The 20,721-nt window shown below is 46.8% G+C and overlaps 1 protein-coding gene across 1 annotated transcript in view; it reads left to right on the top strand.

The window, feature by feature from the left end:
- cd99l2 (CD99 molecule like 2) overlaps window positions 1–20,721 on the top strand; it is a 155,062-nt gene that overhangs the window by 114,773 nt on the left and 19,568 nt on the right. The window contains exon 3 of the mRNA XM_033030254.1: window positions 8,931–8,986. Within this exon, the coding sequence (XP_032886145.1) occupies window positions 8,931–8,986 (56 nt within the window). The remainder of the gene's footprint in view (window positions 1–8,930; window positions 8,987–20,721) is intronic.

The raw sequence follows: 20,721 nt of genomic DNA, 5'->3' as shown, positions 1-20,721 counted from the left end.
GCTAGTCCCATCTTCCTGTGGTTGGGAAGAGCACAACCCACTAAACCTATCCTATCCATGTACCAACCAGGTTTAAGGTGAGAGGGAAAAGATTTGATAGAAACCGGAGGGGCAGCTTTTTCCTCACAGAGGGTGGTGGGTATCTTCGGTACATTCCAGCATTTGATGAAGTTCCTTTCTACACAGCTGATAAATATCGTTCTGCAACCTAAGAATATCGTCCTCTCTATCAACAACAGTATACATTTTTTGTGTCATCTGCATATTTTCATAAGATCATAAGTGATAGGTATAGAATTAGGCCATTCGGCCCATTGTGGCTGATTGAATTACAGCTTCCTCCTAACCCCATTCCCCTGCCTCCTCCCCATAACCTCCGACACATTTTCTAGCTTCTCCCCACAGCTCAGGACCATCTTTAGAGGTCGGGCAGTCTAGGACTTTATTCCTTGGTTCACAAGAGTGTGAGGGATGATCCAGTGGTGTTTAAAATGACTAGTTTGTAGATAGTGGATGAGAAAGTGGGATAGCAACAAAGAGGTGGCGCAGCAGTAGAGTTGCTTCCTTACAGGTTCGAATCTGAGTGCTGTCTGTATGGAGTTTGCATGTGCCCCCCGTGACCTGCGTGGGTTTTCTCTCGGAACACCGGTTTCCTCCCACACCCCAAAGACGTACAGGTTTGTAGGCGAAGTGGCTTGGGAAAATTGTAAATTGCCCCTCGTGTGTGGGATAATGTTAGTGTGCGAGGATCGCTGGCTGGTGCAGACTCGTTGGGCCGAAGGGCTTGTTTCCACGCTGTGTCGCTAAACTAAACTAAACATAGAATTAGTGTGAATGGGTTGGCGTGGACTCGGTGGGCAAAAGGACCGATTGATTGCCGTCTTTCAATCAATCGATCAAGGTGCTTCATTTGCTTTCTTCCCGTTATCTGTCACCTTATTTACAAATCTCAATCAGAGCCCCAGCCCTCTCCTCCATTGCTTCCCATAGTTTCCTGAGGTCCACCTCAACAGGTCCTGTAGCTTTATCTACCTTTATGCATACTGAGACATCTAGTATATCAGCCTTTTTAATGACAAAATGTTCTTGAATATTTCCATCTCCCTCCCTGCACATGCAACCACAAGATCTTTCTCTTAAGTGAATACAGATGAGAAATATTTAGATTAGTGCAGGGATAGAGCATTCTTCGGTCCACCGAGTCCACGCCGACCATCGATCAATGTACACTAGTTTCATGTTATCCCTCTTTTGCATTTTACACACAAGGGACAATTTACAGAAGCCAATTAACTTACAAACCTTCACGTTTAATTTAGTCTAGTTTAGAGATACAGTGTGGAAACACACCGAGTCATGCTGACCAACTATCGTTCGTACACTATACACTTGGCGCATTTTTTACAGTTAATCTAGAAACCTGCACGTCTTTAGGATGAAGGAGGAAACCGGAGCACCCGGAGAAAACCCACGTGGTCACAGGGAGAACATGCAAAAGACAGCACCCGTAGTTAGGATCGAACCCGGGTCGCTGGCGCCGTGAGGCAGCAACTCTACCGCTGCGCCACTGTGCTGCCCTCTGTTCTCGGGTCCATACACAGATTGCTCCTTTGGGTTCCTAACAGACCCTAAGCTTTCCCTAATTACCCTCTCTCTTAGTACCTGTATTTTAAAAAATGGCTTGGGCCAACCCCTTAAGGTGCCTTGGGATTTCCCTTAAATCTTCTTGACATTTATAAGAAAATAAAATCTTTTTTTAAATATAAATGTACTCAAAGCCATATGCATTCAGAAATTCCTTCCAGAGTAGTACTGGGGTATAGCACAGGGTTAAAAAGAAGCTGCACTTATCCAAGTGGCTAATAAAACAGTAGACTTGTGTTTGGTCTGTCACATGTCAGCAACCTCACTGCATGGCCATTGAGGTGAAATCAACTGTTTTCTTAAGGACCCGCATTAAAAGGCTTTTCCCCCTGATGGGCTGACGTTATTAGCAGTAAGATTGGTAAACCTCCAGCCTCCACAATTGCTTTTATTGTCCGCTGCCTCCAGTTAGGCCTCTAATTGGAATCACATTTCGTCTTGCCCCGGCTCAGCCAGCTGAGAAATGTTCTTCATTAAATCCAGTGAAGCTTACAGGCAGCACACCAGCTCCACCTGTGAAAGCTGCCGTCATTAATGGAGCGTTTGTTATTCAACGGGCAAAGAGACAGCTGCCAGTAATTAATTGTATTTAATATTCCGACTGTGGCATTGTTCGAAAACTCTCTCTGAAACCGCCTCTGCTGTCATTTTGCTTACCTGGATGTGCATGAGGACAGGCGTCAGGGAAAAATAATACGTGTTTAGTTTGCTTTAGCGGTGTAGCAAGGAGCCAGGCCCTTCGGCCACTTCAGTCCACGCTGACCATCGATCACCCATTCATGCTGTATAGAAGTCTGAAGAAGGTGTCTCGACCCGAAACGTCACCTATATTCCTTCTCTCCAGAGATGCTGCCCAGCCCGCTGAGTTACTCCAGCTTTTTGTCTCATGCTGTATAGAAACTAGGAATAGCAGATCTGGTTTACAAAGACGGACACAAAGTGCCGGAGTAACTCAGTGGGTAACACATCATCGCTGGAGAGCGTGGATAGATGACATTTCCGGTTGGGAACCTTCTTCAGACTAATTGCGCAGGGGAGGGGAGGAGGGTGTTAGAAGAGGGGAGGGGCAGGGCAAAACATGACAGGTCAAAAAACAGAAGGTGGGAGACAAAAGGATTGTGGAGTTAATGCCCCCTGTCCCACTTCGGAAACCTGTACGGAAACCTCTGGAGACTTTGCGCCCCACCCAAGGTTTCCGTGCGGTTCCCGGAGGTTTTTGTCAGTCTCCCTACCTGCTTCCACTACCTGCAACCTCCGGCCACCACCTGCAACCTCCGGGAACCGCACGGAAACCTTGGGTGGGGCACAAAGTCTCCAGAGGTTTCCGTTCAAATTTCCTAAGTGGGACAGGGGCATTACGTTCACACTAGTTCTATGTTATTCCACTTTCTCATCCTCTCCCTACACACTAGGGTAAATTTAACAGATGCCACTTAGTCTACAGGCCACACGTATTTGGGGCATTGGAGGAAACCGAGGTGCCTGGAAAACATTAATTCAGGGAGAACATGCAAACTCCATACAGACTGCATCCAAGGTCAGGATTGAACTGCTTTGAGGCAGCAGTTCTACCAGCTACGCCACTACGATGCCCTTATAATTTAATTTCCCAGTAGCTTCAGGATTTAGGATTTTCTATTCAAAATAGGCAAGATGTTTGAGCTGACATGCTGGAGGTTGTTAAGACAGTGCCAGGGTTGAGCAGAGAAGATGTGAGGAGAATGTTCCCACATGTGTGAGATTCTTACCATTGCAAAGAAATGCTATAAGAAAGCAAGGAGAAATTCCTTTCCTCAGAGCTTAGGACAAATGGGAAGCATCCCACCACAGGAAGTGTTTAAAATAAAACATGTCATCATGTATCTGTACACTGTGAACGGCTCCATTGTAATCACATATACTCTTTCCGTTGACTGGTTAGCATGCAACAAAAAGCTTTTCTCTGTACCTCGCTACACGTGACAATAAACTAACCTGTTTAACTGTTCTTTGATGGAGTGGGGAGTATTTTGCGGGTCTCCCCTTGCTGAGAGCAGGTCAGGTGTCGAGCCATAGACACAGCAGCTGTCTCCTGCTGACTAGCACTTCCAAACTGTTGAGTCAGAGCCTAGGATGTGCTACCAACTAACACACAGACAGCAAGGCATTTCAGGCAGATGGATGAGATGTTTTCAAAACTAAATTAGATGAGTAGAGGAGAGAAATGTATAGTGCAGGGGTCAGGCAACTCCAACACTGGCATGTCGACTCAGGCAGTTAATCCCATTCCCATTTATTCTCTGCAATTGTTTCAATCCTAGTGTCTCAATTTAAATAAGGGCCGCTATCATAAGGAACAGGAAACAACTCTACCAGTGGCACAGTGGAGCAGCAGTAGAGTTGCTGCCTCACAGTGCCAGAGACCCGGGTTCGATCCTGACTACGGGTGCTGCCTGTACAGAGTTTGTACGTTCTCCCTGTTACTGCGTGGGGTTTTTTTTCCGGATGCTCCGGTTTCCTCCCGCATTCCAAACAAGCCATATAGATTGGCTTCTCTACCTGTGGTTGTTGGTCGGCGCAGACTCGGTGGGCCAAAGGGTCTGTTTCCACGCTGTTTCACTAAAACTAAAAAACTGAACAGAAAAATTGATCCTGGCACAAGTAAGCACTGGCAGTAAACACCTTAGTTATGTAGTCTGTGATGGTCCCAGAGGATGTTACCTGGACTTGCGGGCTTAAGTTATAGGTAGTGGCCTGATAGACTAGGACTTTTATTTTTGGAGTGAAGGAGTCCATTTTAACATGTATAAGATCACGAGGGGCATGGATAAAGTGAACGCTCATAGTCTTTCTCCCAGGGCACAGGATTCAAAAACTAGAGGGTGTAGGCTTAAGGTGAGAGGGGAGAAATTTATGAGAGACCTCAGGGGCAACATTTTCTCACAGAGGGTGGTCCATATGTGGAACGGGCTGCCGGAGGAAGCTATAGAAGGGATACAAGTATGAATTTCAAAAGATATTTAGGCAGATACATTGATTGGAAGGGTTTAGAGAGACATTTGCCAAATAGAGTGATACAGTGTGGAAACAGGCCCTTTGGCCAGGGCTGCCAACTCTCACGCTTTGAGCGTGAGACTCACGCCCTCAAGCAAACTCTCACGCCCTCACGCTCATCAGACATTTCTCACGCTCAGTGGTGAGAAATTCTGTGATCAACGAAAATTTCAAAACTCGGATAAACTGCATGGTCCGCGGGTGTTGGAGAGCAGGGGCTGCGGGAGGGATGGGAGCAGAACCAGCGGTGGGAACAGATGCGGGGAGCCGGGACGGACGAGTGTTTGCTGGGGCCGGCGTGTCGCTCGCTGCAGCTCTGGCCATTGAGCACTCCGGACAGTGCATGTCCCGGGCCTTCGGGGGCGTCAGAAGCGTTGCGCCGCTGCCGCGAGAGTCTCTGTGCCGAAGGGACAGACTCTCAAAGGGAGGTGGAGAGAGAGGAGGGAGGAGGGGGAGAAGGAGGAAAGGAGGAAAGAGGGGGGGGGGAGAGAGAGGGGGGGGGGGGAGGGGAGAGGGAGAGAGAGGGGGAGAGAGATAGGGAGGAGGAGAAGGAGAGAGAGGGGGAGAGAGGGGGAGCAGACAGAGGGGGAGAGAGAGGAGAAGGGGAGAGAGGGAGAGAGAGAAGAGGGGGAGAGAGAGAAGAAAGAGAGGGGGAGAAAGAGAGGGGGAAAGAGAGGGGAGAGGGTTAGGGGAAAGAGAGGGGAGAGAGAGGGAGAGAGGGGGGAGAGAGAGAGAGAGGGGACGAGAGAGGGGAAGTGTCAGGTTGGAGGGAGAGAGGGGAAGAGAGAGAGGGAGAGATGGGGAATAGAGGAGAGAGAGAGGGGGGGAGAGAGAAGAGAGAGGGAAGAGGAGAGATTGAGAGGAGGGAGACGGGAGAGAGAGGGGGGAGAGGAGAGACAGAGAGGGAGAGAGGGGAAAGAGAGGGGGAGGGGGGAGATAGAGTAGAACAAACTTTCTTCACGCAGAGAGTTGTGAATCTGGAATTCTCCCGCAATTTCTCACTCCCAACTCTCACCCAATGTTGGCAGCCCTGCTTTGGCCCAACTTGTCCACACCGACCAACATGTCCCAGTTCCACTAGTTCCACCAACCCGCGTTTGGTCTATATCCCTCTAAACTTGTGGCATCCATGTATCTGCCTAACTGTCTCTTAAATGTTGGAATAATCCCTGCCTCAACTACCTCATCTGGCAGCTTGTTCCATACACCCACCACCCTATGTGTGAAAAAGTCACCCTTCAGATTCCTATTAAACCTTTTGCCTTTCACCTTCACCTTAAACCTGACTTTAAATGCTGGCAAATAGATCTAGCTGCAGAAAGCCAACTTGGTCAGTGTGGAGAGGTGGGGCTGAAAGGCCTGTTTCCATGCTGTACATCCCTATGACTCACCATTAGTTATCTGTTAAAAGAGTCCATGAATTTAACTGTGGTAGTACCACAAGTCCCATTGCTCATTGGTAGTCTCCACCTAGTGGTGGTAACTCCTGAAACGGCTGCACTAGCTTTTGAATGAATGAATGAAAACTTTATTGTCATTCAGATATACACCTAGACACAGTGCACCTTGAACGAATTTTACTGTCAGCTATGGCCGAGGTAGCCATCGGCAGAGCTGGGGAATATTTCTAATTTCATATCAATCTAGTTCTCAATGCACCCCATTAAACATTTACATTTTTATTTGTCAACGTATCTCGAAAGACTAAGGGCGGCAGCGGTAGAATTGGCGATGCGGTAGAGTTGCTGCCTTATAGCGCCAAAGACCAGGGTTCGATCCTGACTACGGGGGCTGTCTTCACAGAGTTTGCACATTCACCCTGTGACTACATAGGTTTTCTCCGGGTGCTCCGGTTTCCTCTCACATCCCAAAAACGTGCAGGTTTGTAGGTTAATTGGCTTCTGTAAATTGGCCCAAGTGTGTAGGATAGAACTAGTGTACGGGTGATCGTTGGTCAGCGCGGACTAGATGTTTTTATGTTGTATGAAATAATGATTATTACAGGCTTACTTAGCTTATTTTAGAGATATGGCATAGAAATAGGCCCTTCGGCCCAATAAGTTTGCACTGACCAATGATCGCCCATTCCCACTTGTCCTATATTATCCCACTTTCTCCTCCAATCTCCACACTGGGGGCAGATTACAGAGGCCAATTAACCTACAAACACGCACGTCTTCAGGATGTGGGAGGAAACCGGAGCGGCGGGAGGAACCTCACGTGGTCGCCGGGAGAACGTGCAAACTCTACAGAGAGAGCACCGGAGGACAGGATCGAACCTAGGTCTCTGGCGCTGGGAGGCAGCAGCTCTACCAGCTGCACCGCTGAGGGACATCTTGCCCAGAATTATCGGAGTGACTGCAGAGATGAATTACGTGGTTATTGCCAGCGGTGCCACATTCAGAATCGCCCCGAAGTGGGCACAGAAGTGCCCAAACGCTAATGCCTTCACATGGGTTGGCCAAATTGGAACTTTCCTTCATACACTGTTCCTAGAACGTGGGAATGAATCATGGAATACCCAGGCAGCTAGTCTATGGGGGGGAAAGGTTCAAGGGCATGGTGGCGCAGCGGTAGAGTTGCTGTCTTACTGCACCAGAGGGCTGGGTTCGATCCTGACCTCGGGTGCTGTCTGTACGGAGTTTGTATCTCTCCCCATGCAGTATCTGTAAACTAAGGTGTGGGAGGGTGTGCATGTACTGGATCAGGAGTTACAGTCAATGTTAGAACTCAATGATCAGTGATGGTGAGGGGGTGGGGTGGGAAGAGGGGGGGGGGGGGGTGGTGCGATACTTTGATTACTGGTCATGTTTCAGAGTCTGTGCGTTCATGTGTCATTCGGCAAGTGTAGTACAGGAGGGCATGTAGGGGTGATGGAGTGTACGTAATGTGTGTGTGTGATGGACAAATCAGGGCCATTGGAGATTTGAGGGATTAGAAATGGAGGTGGGTCATTGCGGGGTGGAATAGGAAGACAGGTCGGGGTCAAAGGTCATAGCGGGGCAGTTAGGGTGTTGATTAGTCTGGGGGGTTGGGTCGCGGAGAAGCCGAACGAGGTGTAAGTTTAACATTGTCACATGAACAGTGAAAAGCTTTGTTTTACATGCTGTCCGATCAAATAAGATAAAACTGTACATAAATACAATCAAGCCAAACTCAAAGTGCAAAGGGGATGATATAGAATTCAGATTATATAGTTCTCAGCAATATAGGTGAGGATCATGAACTTTTGCATGAGCCTTGGAAAATATATTTCCCCAACTTTGCACTTCTGGAAGAAATTGTCACAATATGCTTGTTATTCAAGGTCAGCCCATTGAGTATAAGAGTCAGGGTGCCACGGTGCAGATTTATAGGACTTTGGTTAAGCCACATTTGGAAAATTGTGCGCAGTTCTGGTCGTCCCATTACGGGAAGGATGTGGAGGCTTTGGAAAAGGTCTAGAGGAGGTTTACCAGAACATTGCCTGGAGTTTGGATGGAGGGGGGGGGGGGGGGTGACCTGATAGAAGTATATAAAACTGTAAGAGGCATAGATAGGGTAGACTGTCAGTCCAGGCAGGAAAAAAAATCAAATCGCAGAGGGCTTCATGTTAAGGTGAGGAGGACAAATTATAAAGGAGATGTGTAGGGTAATGTTTTTACACAGAGGGTGGTCCTTGCCTGGAACGTGCTGCCAGGGTTGGTGATTGAGGCAGATACAATAGTGGCATTTAAGAGACTTTTAGATAGGTACATGTTGTGTTTCGGCTGTTGTAATAACTGAAGCCTTACACCATGATAAAGGCCCAAAGACTTTATTGACGACATAGAATATATAACTTCATGCTAGCACGTCTTTCTAATTCTAAAGGGGACAGGCAGGGAGGACTACTGTAAAAGCAAGTGGGCGCAACTACCAAAGCATGACTCTTAACATGAGTGACATTCATCTACAGTACATGCATGTGCAAAGAATGGAGGGATAATGATTAGGCACGAGTAGACAAGAGAGGGGCTTGGCATCATGTTTGGCACAGACATATCATGGGTCTAGTGCTGTACTCTGCTGTGTCCCATGTTCCATGTCATTTTAACAGTGATTGCCGTTAGGAACATATAGCATTGGCAAGTACAAGATGGGAAATGAATGCAAATCTTCTAACACAGCCCCGTGAAACACGCTATGCTGCAGATGGATGGTGACGGTAATTTTCATGTTGTTTTTGTGCAATTAATTCCAATGAAGTAACGGAAGATTTATTTTCCCAACAGCTCCCGCAAAACCTCGCAAACAAACAGGCGGGACAGATACAGGTGAGTGTTTACACGTCACTGCCATGCAGCTGTAACAGTAGGGAAATGCTTTGATTCACGTTGTGTTCACGTTGAGATCTTTGTGTGCACTGGATAAATCAGAGCACAACATGCACCCTATGGGAGCACATTGTCATTTGCACAAGCATAGTGAAAAAAGGACACACCATGCTGGAGTAACTCAGTGGGGTGGTTTAAGACGGAGGGGGAGGGGGTACAAGCACAGGCGTTACATCTCCTATGGTTGCAGGGGAAAGTCATAAGATCATAAGTGGCAGGAGCAGAATTAGGCCATTCGGCCCATCAAGTCTACTCCGCCATTCAATCATGGCTGATCTATCTCTCCCTCCTAACCCCATTCTCCTGCCTTCTCCCCATAATCCCTGACCCCCCTGGTTCTTGGTTTCTTGGTCCTCCAAAATATTCCAAATGGAATTTAAACTGGAGGTGGTGAAGGGAGGGCTTAAACCAGAAAGGGTTATTGGGAAGAAAGAGCTACTTTCTTCCCAATAAGCCCCGTACTGATCGAGAATCTATCTATCTCTGCCTTAAGAATATCCACCGACAGCCTCCACAGCCTTTTGTGGCAAAGAACTCCACAGATTCACCACCCTCTCACTGGAGAAATTCGTCCTGAATTCCTTCCTAAAGGAACGTCCTTTAATTCTGAGGCTATGTATGACCTCTAGTCCTATAGAGTCTCCCACTGGTGGAAACATCCTCTCCACATCCACTTTGTCCAAGCCAGGGGAAGGGGTGGTTTGGGTGCAAAGGGAGTCGTGAATTGGTTTCCCTTGCTCATAATTGGGAGAATGCCGATTTAAAAGGACTTTGCTGCCCAGGTGAAAATGAGAAGAAGGAGAAGGGAATTGCATCAGTTGGTCAACTTTCATTAGAGATACAGCGTGGAAGCAGGCTCTTCAGCCCACCGAATCCACATCGGCCAGCAATCACCCATATACTAGTTCTGCGTTATCCCACTTACATAGAAACATAGAAACTAGGTGCAGGAGGAGGCCATTTGGCCCTTCGAGCCTGCCCCGCCATTCATTGTGATCATGGCTGATCATTCACAATCAGTAACCCGTTCCTGCCTTCTCTCCATATCCCTTGATTCCATCGCTAGCCACTCGAGCTCCATCTAACTCAGAGCACAACATGCACACTGGCAGAACACATTGTCATTTGCTCAAGCATAGCGATTTGTGAAAAAAGGACACAGCATGCTGGAGTAACTCAGTGGGGTGGTTTAAGTGAGAGGGGGGAGAGAAACAAGCACAGGCGTTACATCTCCTGCTGTTGCAAGGGAAAGTCGTAAGATCATAAGGAGCAGAAAGGCCATTCAGCCCATCACGCATCCACTCCCGACCCACTATGGACAGGATTCTACACAGCTTGAACATTTTACAGAGGCCAATTAACCCACAAACCCGCACGTCTTTGGGATGCGAGATGAAATCAGAGCACCCGGAGGAAACCCACGAGGTCACAGGGAAAACGTGCAAACTCCACACACAGACAGCATCCAAGGTCAAGATCGAACCTGTAACGCTGGCGCTGTGAGGCAGCGGCTCTACCAGCTGTTAAAGAGCCAGAATGGGGACGATGGGGCCGATGGCCTCCTCCGGTACAACATGATTCAGTGCCATCCGAGGCATGGCTTGAGTTGCACAATGGGCTGGTTGTGTGGCGGATGAGTAACTGTGCTGCAATGCGTTACGCACTGAGGGACGGTGGATGTGTCACTGGGGGATGTGAGAAGGTGAATGATCCAAGGAAACTTTCCCCTGCTGCCATAAAGAGGAACGAGTGCATAGTGCAAAGTACCACATCACTAATACAATTAGGATCCCAATGGTCAGAATCCCAATTATCAACCTGTCATGATGTCTTCAGACAGCATCTCTGGAGAGAGGGAAGGGGTGACATTTTCAGTCAAGCCGCTTCTTCTGAAAAAGGTTCTTCACCCAAAACGTCACCCATTCCTACTCTCCAGTGATGCTACCTGTCTCGCTGAGTTACACCAGAATTTTGTGTCTATCTTCAGTGTAAACCAGCATCTGCAGTTCCTTCTACACATGATGTCTTCAGGGTTGCTCGTCAACTCTACCCTTTCCTTATTTTATATTCCTTCATCATTTCCTCTGTCCTGTATCTATTCCTTTATCATTTGGGCGGCACAATGGTGCAGTGGTAATATCATTGCCTTACAGCGCCAGAGACCAGTGTTTGATCCTGACTAAGGGTGCTGTTTGTATGGAGTTTGTACGTTCTCTCTGTGACCACAATGGTTTTCTCCGGGCGCTTCGGTTTCCTCTCGCACTCCAAAGACATACAGGTTTGTAAGTTAATTAGCTTTGGTAAAATTGTCCCTAGTGTGTTGGATAGCGTTAGTGTACGGGGTGATCGCAGGTCAGCGGGCCGAAGGGCCAATATCCGCAAGGTATCTCTAAACTAAACTGAACTAAAGATGTTATCTCTCAGCCTCCTTTGCTCCAGGGAAAACACTCCAAGCCTGTCCAAACTGTGCTTCCAGCTCAAGCCCTCCAATCCAGGCAATATCCTTTTGAATCTTTTCTGTATCCTCTCTAATCACCTACTTCCAGGAACGGTGACCAGAGCTGCGCACAATACTGTGAATTAAGCAATGTTTCATACAACTGCAACGGGACCCCTCCAACTCTTCAGTTCAATGCTTCAGCTAATGAAGGCAAGAGGTCCATATGCATTCCCCACTACCCTGCCTACCTGTGTTGCCATTTTCAGAGAACAATGGACATTTATCTACCCTAAGGACCTTCTGTTCAACAGCACTTCTTCAAGGCCCTGACTTTCACTGTGTATGTCCTGCCCTAGTTTACCTTTCCAAAAATGCATCACTTCACACTTATCTGAGTTAAATTCCACCTGTCATTCCCTTGACTACTTTTTCAAAAGATCTATATCCTCCTGCCACCTTAGATAATCTTCTTCACCAGCAGGGCCGGATTTACCTATAAGGTAGACAAGCTTAAGCTTAGGGCCTCGAGGTCTAGTGGGGCCTCGCAGAGCCGGATTTACCACCAGGGCCTCGAAATCTAGGGGGCTTCCGGCCAAGGCAGGACACCTACCGTTCAACTCTGGGCGACCCCCCTCTATCTCTCTCTCTCCATCTCCCCCCGCTATCCGCCGGGCTCCGCACACTCCTCATCCGCCGGCACGGCAGGCCGCCTTGCACATGCGCATTGCAGCGGCCTGCACGTCCTCCCCCCCCCTGCACATTCGCACAACCACGACCAGCACATCATCGGCCCCCCCTGCGCATGCCCACTGCAACGGCAACTGGTCGGCGCTGGGCACTTTCTCCCTCGCTTTGAATTGTGGGAGATTTGGCCGCCATGGCTGTCCAGTCGCTGCCTCGCCGCCAGCGCTGAAAACCAACGCGGAGGGAGTGGCCTCACAAGTGGAACAGCTCTCTTCATCTAAATCCGGCCCTGTTCACCATCCACTACACCACAAATGTTGGTGTAATTTGCAAACTTACTGATTATGCCACCTGCCTGTTCATCCAACAATATTTAATATGTAAGTATATAATCTGGTGTAATATCTGACCACTGTCCAGTAACGGATGGAGGTGAACTATGATACCAGGTGTGGCTTTAAAACATTTAGCAGCAGAAGCGTTGGGCAGCAAGGTGGCACACTGGTGCAGCTGGTAGAGCTGCTGCCTCACAGCACCGGAGACCCGTGTTCGATCCTGACCTCCAGTGCTGTCTGCGTGGAGTTTGCACGTAGACAGTTCTCTCTGAAACCGGTGCTCCGGTTTCCTCCCACATCCCACAGGTGTGCGGGTTTGTAGGTTAATTGGTCCCTGTAAATTGCCCTGAATGTGCAGAGCGTGGGATCGAAAGTGGGATAACGGAACTAGTGTGAACGGGTGATCGATGGTCGGCGTGGACTAGGTGAGCCGAAGGACCTGTTTCCATGCTGCGTCTCTCAATCAACAACATTGATGAAAGATGAGTCATGAGATACGGGAGGTGATACCATAGGCATGTTATTGCTCAGTCCGAGTTGTGCTGAATCAAGCAATTCAGCTACTCCAGCACTTTGTGTATTTTGTGTAAATCATTACCTGCAGTTCTTTATTTCCACAGAAGAGGTCCATTTGGTATTCCTTAATGAAAATGTGTTGTCTAATAACACCTAGGTGCGAGCTACACGGCCCCATTCAGTCTGGAGAATAGCTCCACATCATCTCTCTGACATTTTTACTCGTTGCTGACCAAAGGAACAATAATCTACACCTCTCAAATTTCAGAGTTTTGTGAAAGAAATACTCAGAGGGATAGGAAGCATTTAATCTGAGGGGGAAAAAACATTGACATTTCATGTCAGTGATCTTAATTAGAGCATTGAGCTTTTTCAGTTTTGTTTAGTTTAGATTTACAGTGCGCAAAAAAGCTCTTTGGCCAACCGAGTCTGCACTGACCAGCGATCCCAGCACACTGGGCATAGTTTGTCACATTTATACAAGCCAATTAACCTACAAACCTGTACGTCTTTGGAGTGTGGGAGGATACGAAGATCTCGGAAAAAACCCACGCAGTTTACAGGAAGAACGTGCAAACTCCCTACTAGTAGCAATGTTACATAATTTTGAGATTTAAAAAATCAAGTCTGCAATTTATCCCATCAGATAAAGCACAAAAATAAGTTTAATTTGACACCTAATTCACTTTCATATCTTCAGTATTAAAAAAGTTATGGCCATTTTCATACTCGGAAATTAGCATCTTGTTCCCTATTGATTTTCCATTGACTTAACACAAAAGCTGTGATCGAGGACAGTGAAATGGCCATAACTTTCTTAAAAATTAAGAGAACTGAAATAAATTTTCAGTTATTTTGGATTGAAGCATTCTGAAACAAATATGAAACAATCTTACTTGGATGACCTGAAATGAAAGCATATAATTAGTTAGTTACCCAATTGTAGCTAATTCCAAACTTCAATTACTAGATCTAAACATCTATCCATTTCCTAAGGAAAGATTAACATTTTTAAATAGCCTGTGTCCAAAGAACATTCACAAAGAATTCACAATAAAACATGATTTTTAAATCTCATTTACATTAATTTATAGGCCAAATGGAAGGAATTTAGTGTTCAATTGCTGTAAATTAATGGCCATTTAAATCAGCTTTCGTGTGGGATCCTGTGGAACTCTGTGGAACGCGCTGGTTTAGAACGTTCCCATTGCGGTAGATTTATACCCCAAATGCCCAGAAAAATACTCCGGGATTTAATGGGGCCCCAAATTAGCTACTCGCAACATTAAACTTTGTATAAAGGGATCTTAAGAAGCTCTTTTTAAGGTAAAAATAAACAACCTACCTTCCGTTGTCCGCTGTATGAGATCCGTCCCGTTGTCGGCGGTCGTGGGTTTAGAGGATAATTTTTAACTTACTATAACAACTAAATTAACCAATATAGTTAAAAAATAGCTCCAGCGAAAGAATCTCCCAGCGATTTTTCGTCAGCAACTAAGTAGGCTGAACAACCTCTATTTGAATAGCCTAGGGAAAATCGCGTTTTAAAACCGCCCCCCTCTCAACGGCGCCAAAATCGCGCACACGGGCTGGGACAGATCTGCAGCCCCGCTGAAGGTAGGTTTTGCAACATACCTACTACTAGACAGCACCTGCAGTCAGGATCGAACCCGGGTCTCTGGTGCTGTAACTCTACTGCTGCGCCACTGTGCCGCACACTCCTTTCTAAGCATAAAAGGAGGATGAGTTCGGAAGCATCAGTGAGATAGATATACAGGAGTACCTGTTTATAGAGGGCTATTGGCCAAATGGGACTAGTCTAGTATGTCAGCTTGGTCAGCATGGACAAGGTGGGCCGAAGGGCCTGTTACCATGCTGTATAGCCCTATGACTCTAAAGGAGAGAAAAAAGGTGCCAACATGGAGAAGATCTAAGGAGGAATGCTCAAGGCATGTCTTGGGTAGCTGAAGGCATGGCCACCTTCAGTTGGGTGTGAGGCATGAGCAAGGTCTGGTTGGGTTCTGGAGATAAAGACAATTGGTTACATGGATGGAGCTGAGGCTGATTTCAACAAGACAGATAATTATCTTCAGCCTTGTCACTTCCAGTATTGCTTCCATCCCTACCTGCCATTATAGAGGGCAATAATACATCTGCCTGAAAGGGATAATTGAACATGCACCAGGGAAGTCTCATTTCACATTAAGAGGTGGGACGAGAAGCTATTGAAAATGCAATACAGAATAGAAACAACCTAATCTATAATTCACCAGTTGCAAAATCACAAACTGTTTCCAGGCGGAGTTTGAATTATTTTTTGATTGATTTCTGAATTAGTCTCAATAGAGACTCCGAATAACAGCCTTTTATTTTTATGAAGATTGTTCTCCTCGTGTTATAGACAATAGACAATAGATGCAGGAGTAGGCCATTCGGCCCTTCGAGCTAGCACCGCCATTCACTGTGATCATAGCTGATCATCCACATTCAGTACCCTGTTCCTGCCTTCTCACCATATCCCCTGACTCCGCTATCTTGAAGATCTCTATCTAACTCTCTCTTGAGAGCATCCAGAGAATTGGCCTCCACCGCCTTCTGAGGCAGAGAATTCCACAGATAGACAACTCTCTGGCTAAAAACTTTTTTCCTCATCTCCGTTCTAAATGGCCTACCCCTTATTCTTAAACTGTAGCCCCTGGTTCTGGACTCCCCCAACATCGGGAACATGTTTCCTGTTGCTGTCTGCTTTGCAGTTCAAGTGACCTGGATGCCACGGTTCGACCAGAAGACTTGGAGCAGAATAAGGCCATTCAGCCCACCCAGTCTACTACACCATACAATCATGGCTGTTCTGTTTTTTCCTCTCAACCCCATTCTCCTGCCTTCTCCCCATAAGCTTTGTCACCCTTCCTAATCTCTGCTTTAAAAATACCCAATGACTTGGCCTCCACACCCGTCTGTGGCAATGAATTCCACAGACTCACCACCCTCTGACTCATCTTCATTCCTCCTCATCTCCATTCTAAAGATACATCCTTTTAGTTTGAGGCTATGGTCCTAGACGCTCCCACTAGTGGAAACATCCCGTCCACATCCACTCTATCCAGGCCTCTCATTATTTAGTAGGTTTCAATGAGATCCCTTCTCATCCTTCCAATCTCCATCAAATAAAGGCCCAGAGCCTTCAAACACTCCTCATACGTTAATCCACTCATCCCCAGGATCATTCTTGTTTGCTCTGGTTTGCTTTACTGCATCCAGTACCAGTCGTTTATTGGTCACATTCATATTGGTGCTGTTCACCACACCTTGCAAACATTGACCATCACCAAATGATCTTTGGCAGCCAGAACATCAGCCTTGTGTGATCGAGTAAAAATCGCCATTGCGTCAGCTTATACTCAGCTTAATATTTGTACCTTGATGCTGTGCTCATGAATCTTCAGACCAGAATTAGGCCATTCGGCCCAACAGTCTACTCTGCCATTCAATCATGGCTGATCAATTTTTCCCTCTCAACCCCATTGTCCTGCCTTCTGTCCAGTGACTTGGCCTCCACAGCCGTCTGTGTCAATGATTCAGCGCCCCCTAACTAAAGAAATTCCTCTTCATCTCTTTTCTAAAGCCATTTATTCTGATTCTAATTCAAATTGATTTGAATGTTTTCCAATCTAATTTCTCCTCTGAGATTGACAGCTTTTGAAACGCCCTCTGCTTAGCACATTGAACATAAGAACATAGAATGGTGCAGCACAAGAACAGGCCCTTTGACCCCCAATATCTGTGTCGAACATGATGCCAAGATCAACTTGGGATGGGATGTGGGGTGAGAGGGGAGGTGTGTATCTGTTGTGTCTCTCGTTGCATTCTTCAGGCGGGGGCTGTCGGGGGCTGGTGGGGGAGCAGCCTGCACCCGGGGGAGGGGGACTGCTTTGGGCGGGACCTGTCGGGGGGCCGGTGGGGGCAGCACTGCCGTGGCCTACCGCTGTCAGGACTCTGAAACTCTCCCCTTGGGGGAGGGGGGTGTGTGGGGGAGTGGGAGAGGGGGCGTGGACGAGGGTGTGTGGGAGTGTGGATGGGGGAGGGGTGGGGAGGGGGGTGCGTGAGGGTGGGGAGGTGGGTGAGGGGGGGTGGTGTGTGGGTGATGGAGAGGGAGGGGGGTATGGGTGGGTGTGGTGGTGGCTGTGGGGGGGGGGGGTGGTTGTGGTCGCCACAGATACAGCTCGCACTCTGCTCACCTCGCACCTTCGGCTTTCAGCAGCTGCCGGTCCGGTTCCGGCTTCACTCAGCGGCTCCCGGTCCCACTCAGCGGCAGCTGGTTCCACCCAGCGGCTCCCGGCTCGTCGTGCTGGTCTCCGCAGAAGCAGCCCGCATGCTGCTCACTCCGCGCCCGCTCCACACACTCTGCTCTCTCCGTTCCTTCAGCTTTATTCTCCTCGCTGCCGGTGATTGACAGCGGGTGCCGGAAGGGGTGTTTTTTACGATTTTTAAACAATAACTTATGTACTATTCCACCGATCGGACCAATACTTGTTGCACTTGTAGCACAGGAGAATGAATAGAATATAGAATAGAATATTCATATGGTGGGTAAGGTGGCGAAAAATCCTAGCGCTATCGGGTACTGTTTTTGCGCAAATGTAAAAACAACGCAAACTGGAAGAGGACAAGATGAGAGTTTTATGTATATAGATATCAGGTTAACCCATAATGTCCTGGTGTTCCAGAGAAAACAATTTAAATCGCTTCAAACTCTCTCTGTAGATAATGCCCGCTAATCCTGACACTGAGTTACGCCACCATTTGGTGTTGTAAGCAAAATACCAGCATCTGCAGTTCCTTGTGTTTCCATGTTGCTAGATTTTCATTGTTACCTTTATGCATGACTATTTCACCGCCCTCCTCTTTAACTATCTTGTTCCAGACACTTCAAAACATGACCATGTTCTAATTCACATTTAGTCCTGTTCAATCATTAACCTTGTTCGTCTGTCCATCTCCAGCCTACATTGTTTGCAAATCCCTCCCCAGTCTCGCTCCTGCCTGCTGCAGTCCTCTTCTTGACCTTTAAGTTCCTCTGCTAATGCCATTTTTATATAAATCAGCCCCATTTTGTGTTCGATAATGCACGTATGAAGCACATAGATGCATTGGTGCATTCCTGACATACTTGACGTAAGAACACTCTTAGCTACGATGACATTACATACATTGTAACGTTCCATTACTTTCACATAGTAAACAATTACTTCCTACTGATTGGAAAATCTTTTTTATTTTTTTTTATTTTTTATTTTTTTATTAGAAGTACAGTAAATTGGAAAATCTTGAAGGTGGTTTTATCTTAACGAGTTCACACTTTTGCATTTCCAGTTTAATTCAACAGTTGCATTTATATCTTCCAGGGGAATTTGACTTTGCAGATTATTTTGACTTTGACGACCAAACAAACACCAAATCTCCCAAGAGGACAACTACCAAAGCACCGAAGAAAGGGTCAGACAACGGTAAGTTAGTCAACCTAACCGGTCGGTAATAGGTTGAATTTCTAAAAAATCCTGGGAAAAGGATGTTATGCGGGGCAATGTTCCAGTTCCTTCCCTCTCTCACCTTCCCAATTCCAAAATCTCGGAGAAAACCTTTACGTAGAAGAAACAATGAGAGATGATACAAAGTGCAGGGATATGGGTAGAACATGGGTTTCAGGTCAAGACCCTTCTTCGGACCCTGAAGAACGTTGCCTCTCCGTGTTCTACAGAGACACTGCCTGACCCGCTGAGTTACTCCAGCACTTTGTGTCTTTTTTTTACCTTTATGTGGGGTTTTGAACATAATAAAATATTTCAGGAGCAGTAACAAATAAATTTGACACCAAACCGCAGAATGAGATATTGGCACAGATCCAATTGACAAAGGCTGGTCAGAGATGTAGCTTTGAGGATTGTCACTAAAGAAGGGAGGGGAGTGCAGGGGGAGTATGCCAGATCAATGCATGGTCCTTTCACTAGAAGGCGTGGTTGCAAAGTGGAATCTGGGAATTATTTGGTGCTGGGGGCACTCGAGAGGTGTGATTGTGAGGCGCAGAGATGTTAGAGAGGAAATGCCTGAGGTTGTGTTCAAGGAGAAGGGGCAGGATGGCATTAGAATAGATGTGGAGAGGATGTTTCCACTATTGAGAGAGTCTTGGACCAGAGGCCATAGCCTCAAAATAAATGGATGTATCTTTAGGAAGGAGATGAGGAGGAACTTCTTTGGTCAGAGGGTGGTGAATCTGTGGAATTCATTGCCACAGACGGTTGTGGAGGCCAAGTTATCGTGTATTTTTAAGGTGGCTGATTCTTGATCAGTAAGGGTGTCGGGGGTTATGGGGAGAAGGCAGGAGAAGGGAGGGAGGGAAAGATAGATCAGCCATGATAGAATGACGAAGTAGACTCAATGGGCCGAATGGCCTAATTCTGCTCCTATGACATGAACTTATGACTTATTTCAAATTTATTTTTGGAATCTGTGCATCACCAACGTTTGGCCAGTGTTTATGGCCAATCCCTAAACACCGTTGAGAAGAAGCAGTGACTGCCTTGATAAACATATGCCATCCTTTGGTGAAAGTATTCCCATAACATTAATGTGCAATAATTTTCAGCATGCAGCGGTACAGAATGTAAGCTTGCCTTCATCAGTTGGGGCATCAAGTATCAGGAAGTCATGTTGTGTGTCGTTCTGGTCACCCCATTACAGGAAGGATGTGGTGACTTTGGAGGGGGTGCAGAAAAGGTTTACCAGAATGCTAGTATTAGAGGGTGTTAGCTACAACAAACTTGGATGAGTTAGTTAGTTAGTTAGTTAGTTAGTTAGTTAGTTAGTTAGTTTAGTTTATCGTCACATGTACCGAAGTACAGTGAAAACCATTTTCGTTGCGTGCTGACTTGTTAAAGAAAGACTATACATGACTGCAATCAAGCCATCTACTGATACATGATATAGGGAGTAACAAGAGTGGAGCGATTGTAATGAATGATTGCTGATCTACATCTGGGACTAGCATGCGGAGAGTCACCTGGCTAGGGCATCATCTTGGCTCAGGTGATTTCTCTGGAGCACGGGAGTTGAGGGAAGCCCTGATAGTATTTGGTTGAGACGAGGATTGTTTTCTCTGGGATACTGGAGATTGTGGAGAGAACCGACAGAAGTAAATGAACTTAGGAGAGGCATAGATAGGCTTGACAGTCAGAACCTTTTACGCAGGGTAGGACGGTCAAAGACAAGAGGGCATCTCCTTCAAGTGAGAGGGCCAAAATTTAAAGGGGCATAGTTTTTTAACAAAGTAGTGGGTGCCTGGAATGCATTTCCAGGGGGTGGTGGTGAAGGCTGATAGGATAGTGGCATTTGGAGGCACACATGTAGGGAATAGAGGGATATGGATTATGTGACAGAAGAGATTAGTTGAACTTGGCGTCATGTTCGACATGGGCATTGTGGACCGAAGGGCCCGTTCCTATGCTGTACTCTTCTATCTTCAATATATTTCGACCAACAGTGACGATGATGGTTTGGAGTGAATGGATGGTAACAAATGTTACGTTAGAGATTATAATCATAGGATATGCAGGGAAAAAGCTACTCATTTCATAGCAACATAGGAGGAGGCCATCATGTTTATGCTGGCTCTCATTGCAATTCCATCAGTCACATTCTCCCTCATATTTTCCTGCAA

Source organism: Amblyraja radiata, chromosome 12, assembly GCF_010909765.2.
Source record: "Amblyraja radiata isolate CabotCenter1 chromosome 12, sAmbRad1.1.pri, whole genome shotgun sequence".
Classification (NCBI taxonomy): Eukaryota; Metazoa; Chordata; class Chondrichthyes; order Rajiformes; family Rajidae; genus Amblyraja; species Amblyraja radiata.
Note: the sequence above shows the minus strand (reverse complement) of the source record. Positions and strands in the feature narration are given on the sequence as shown.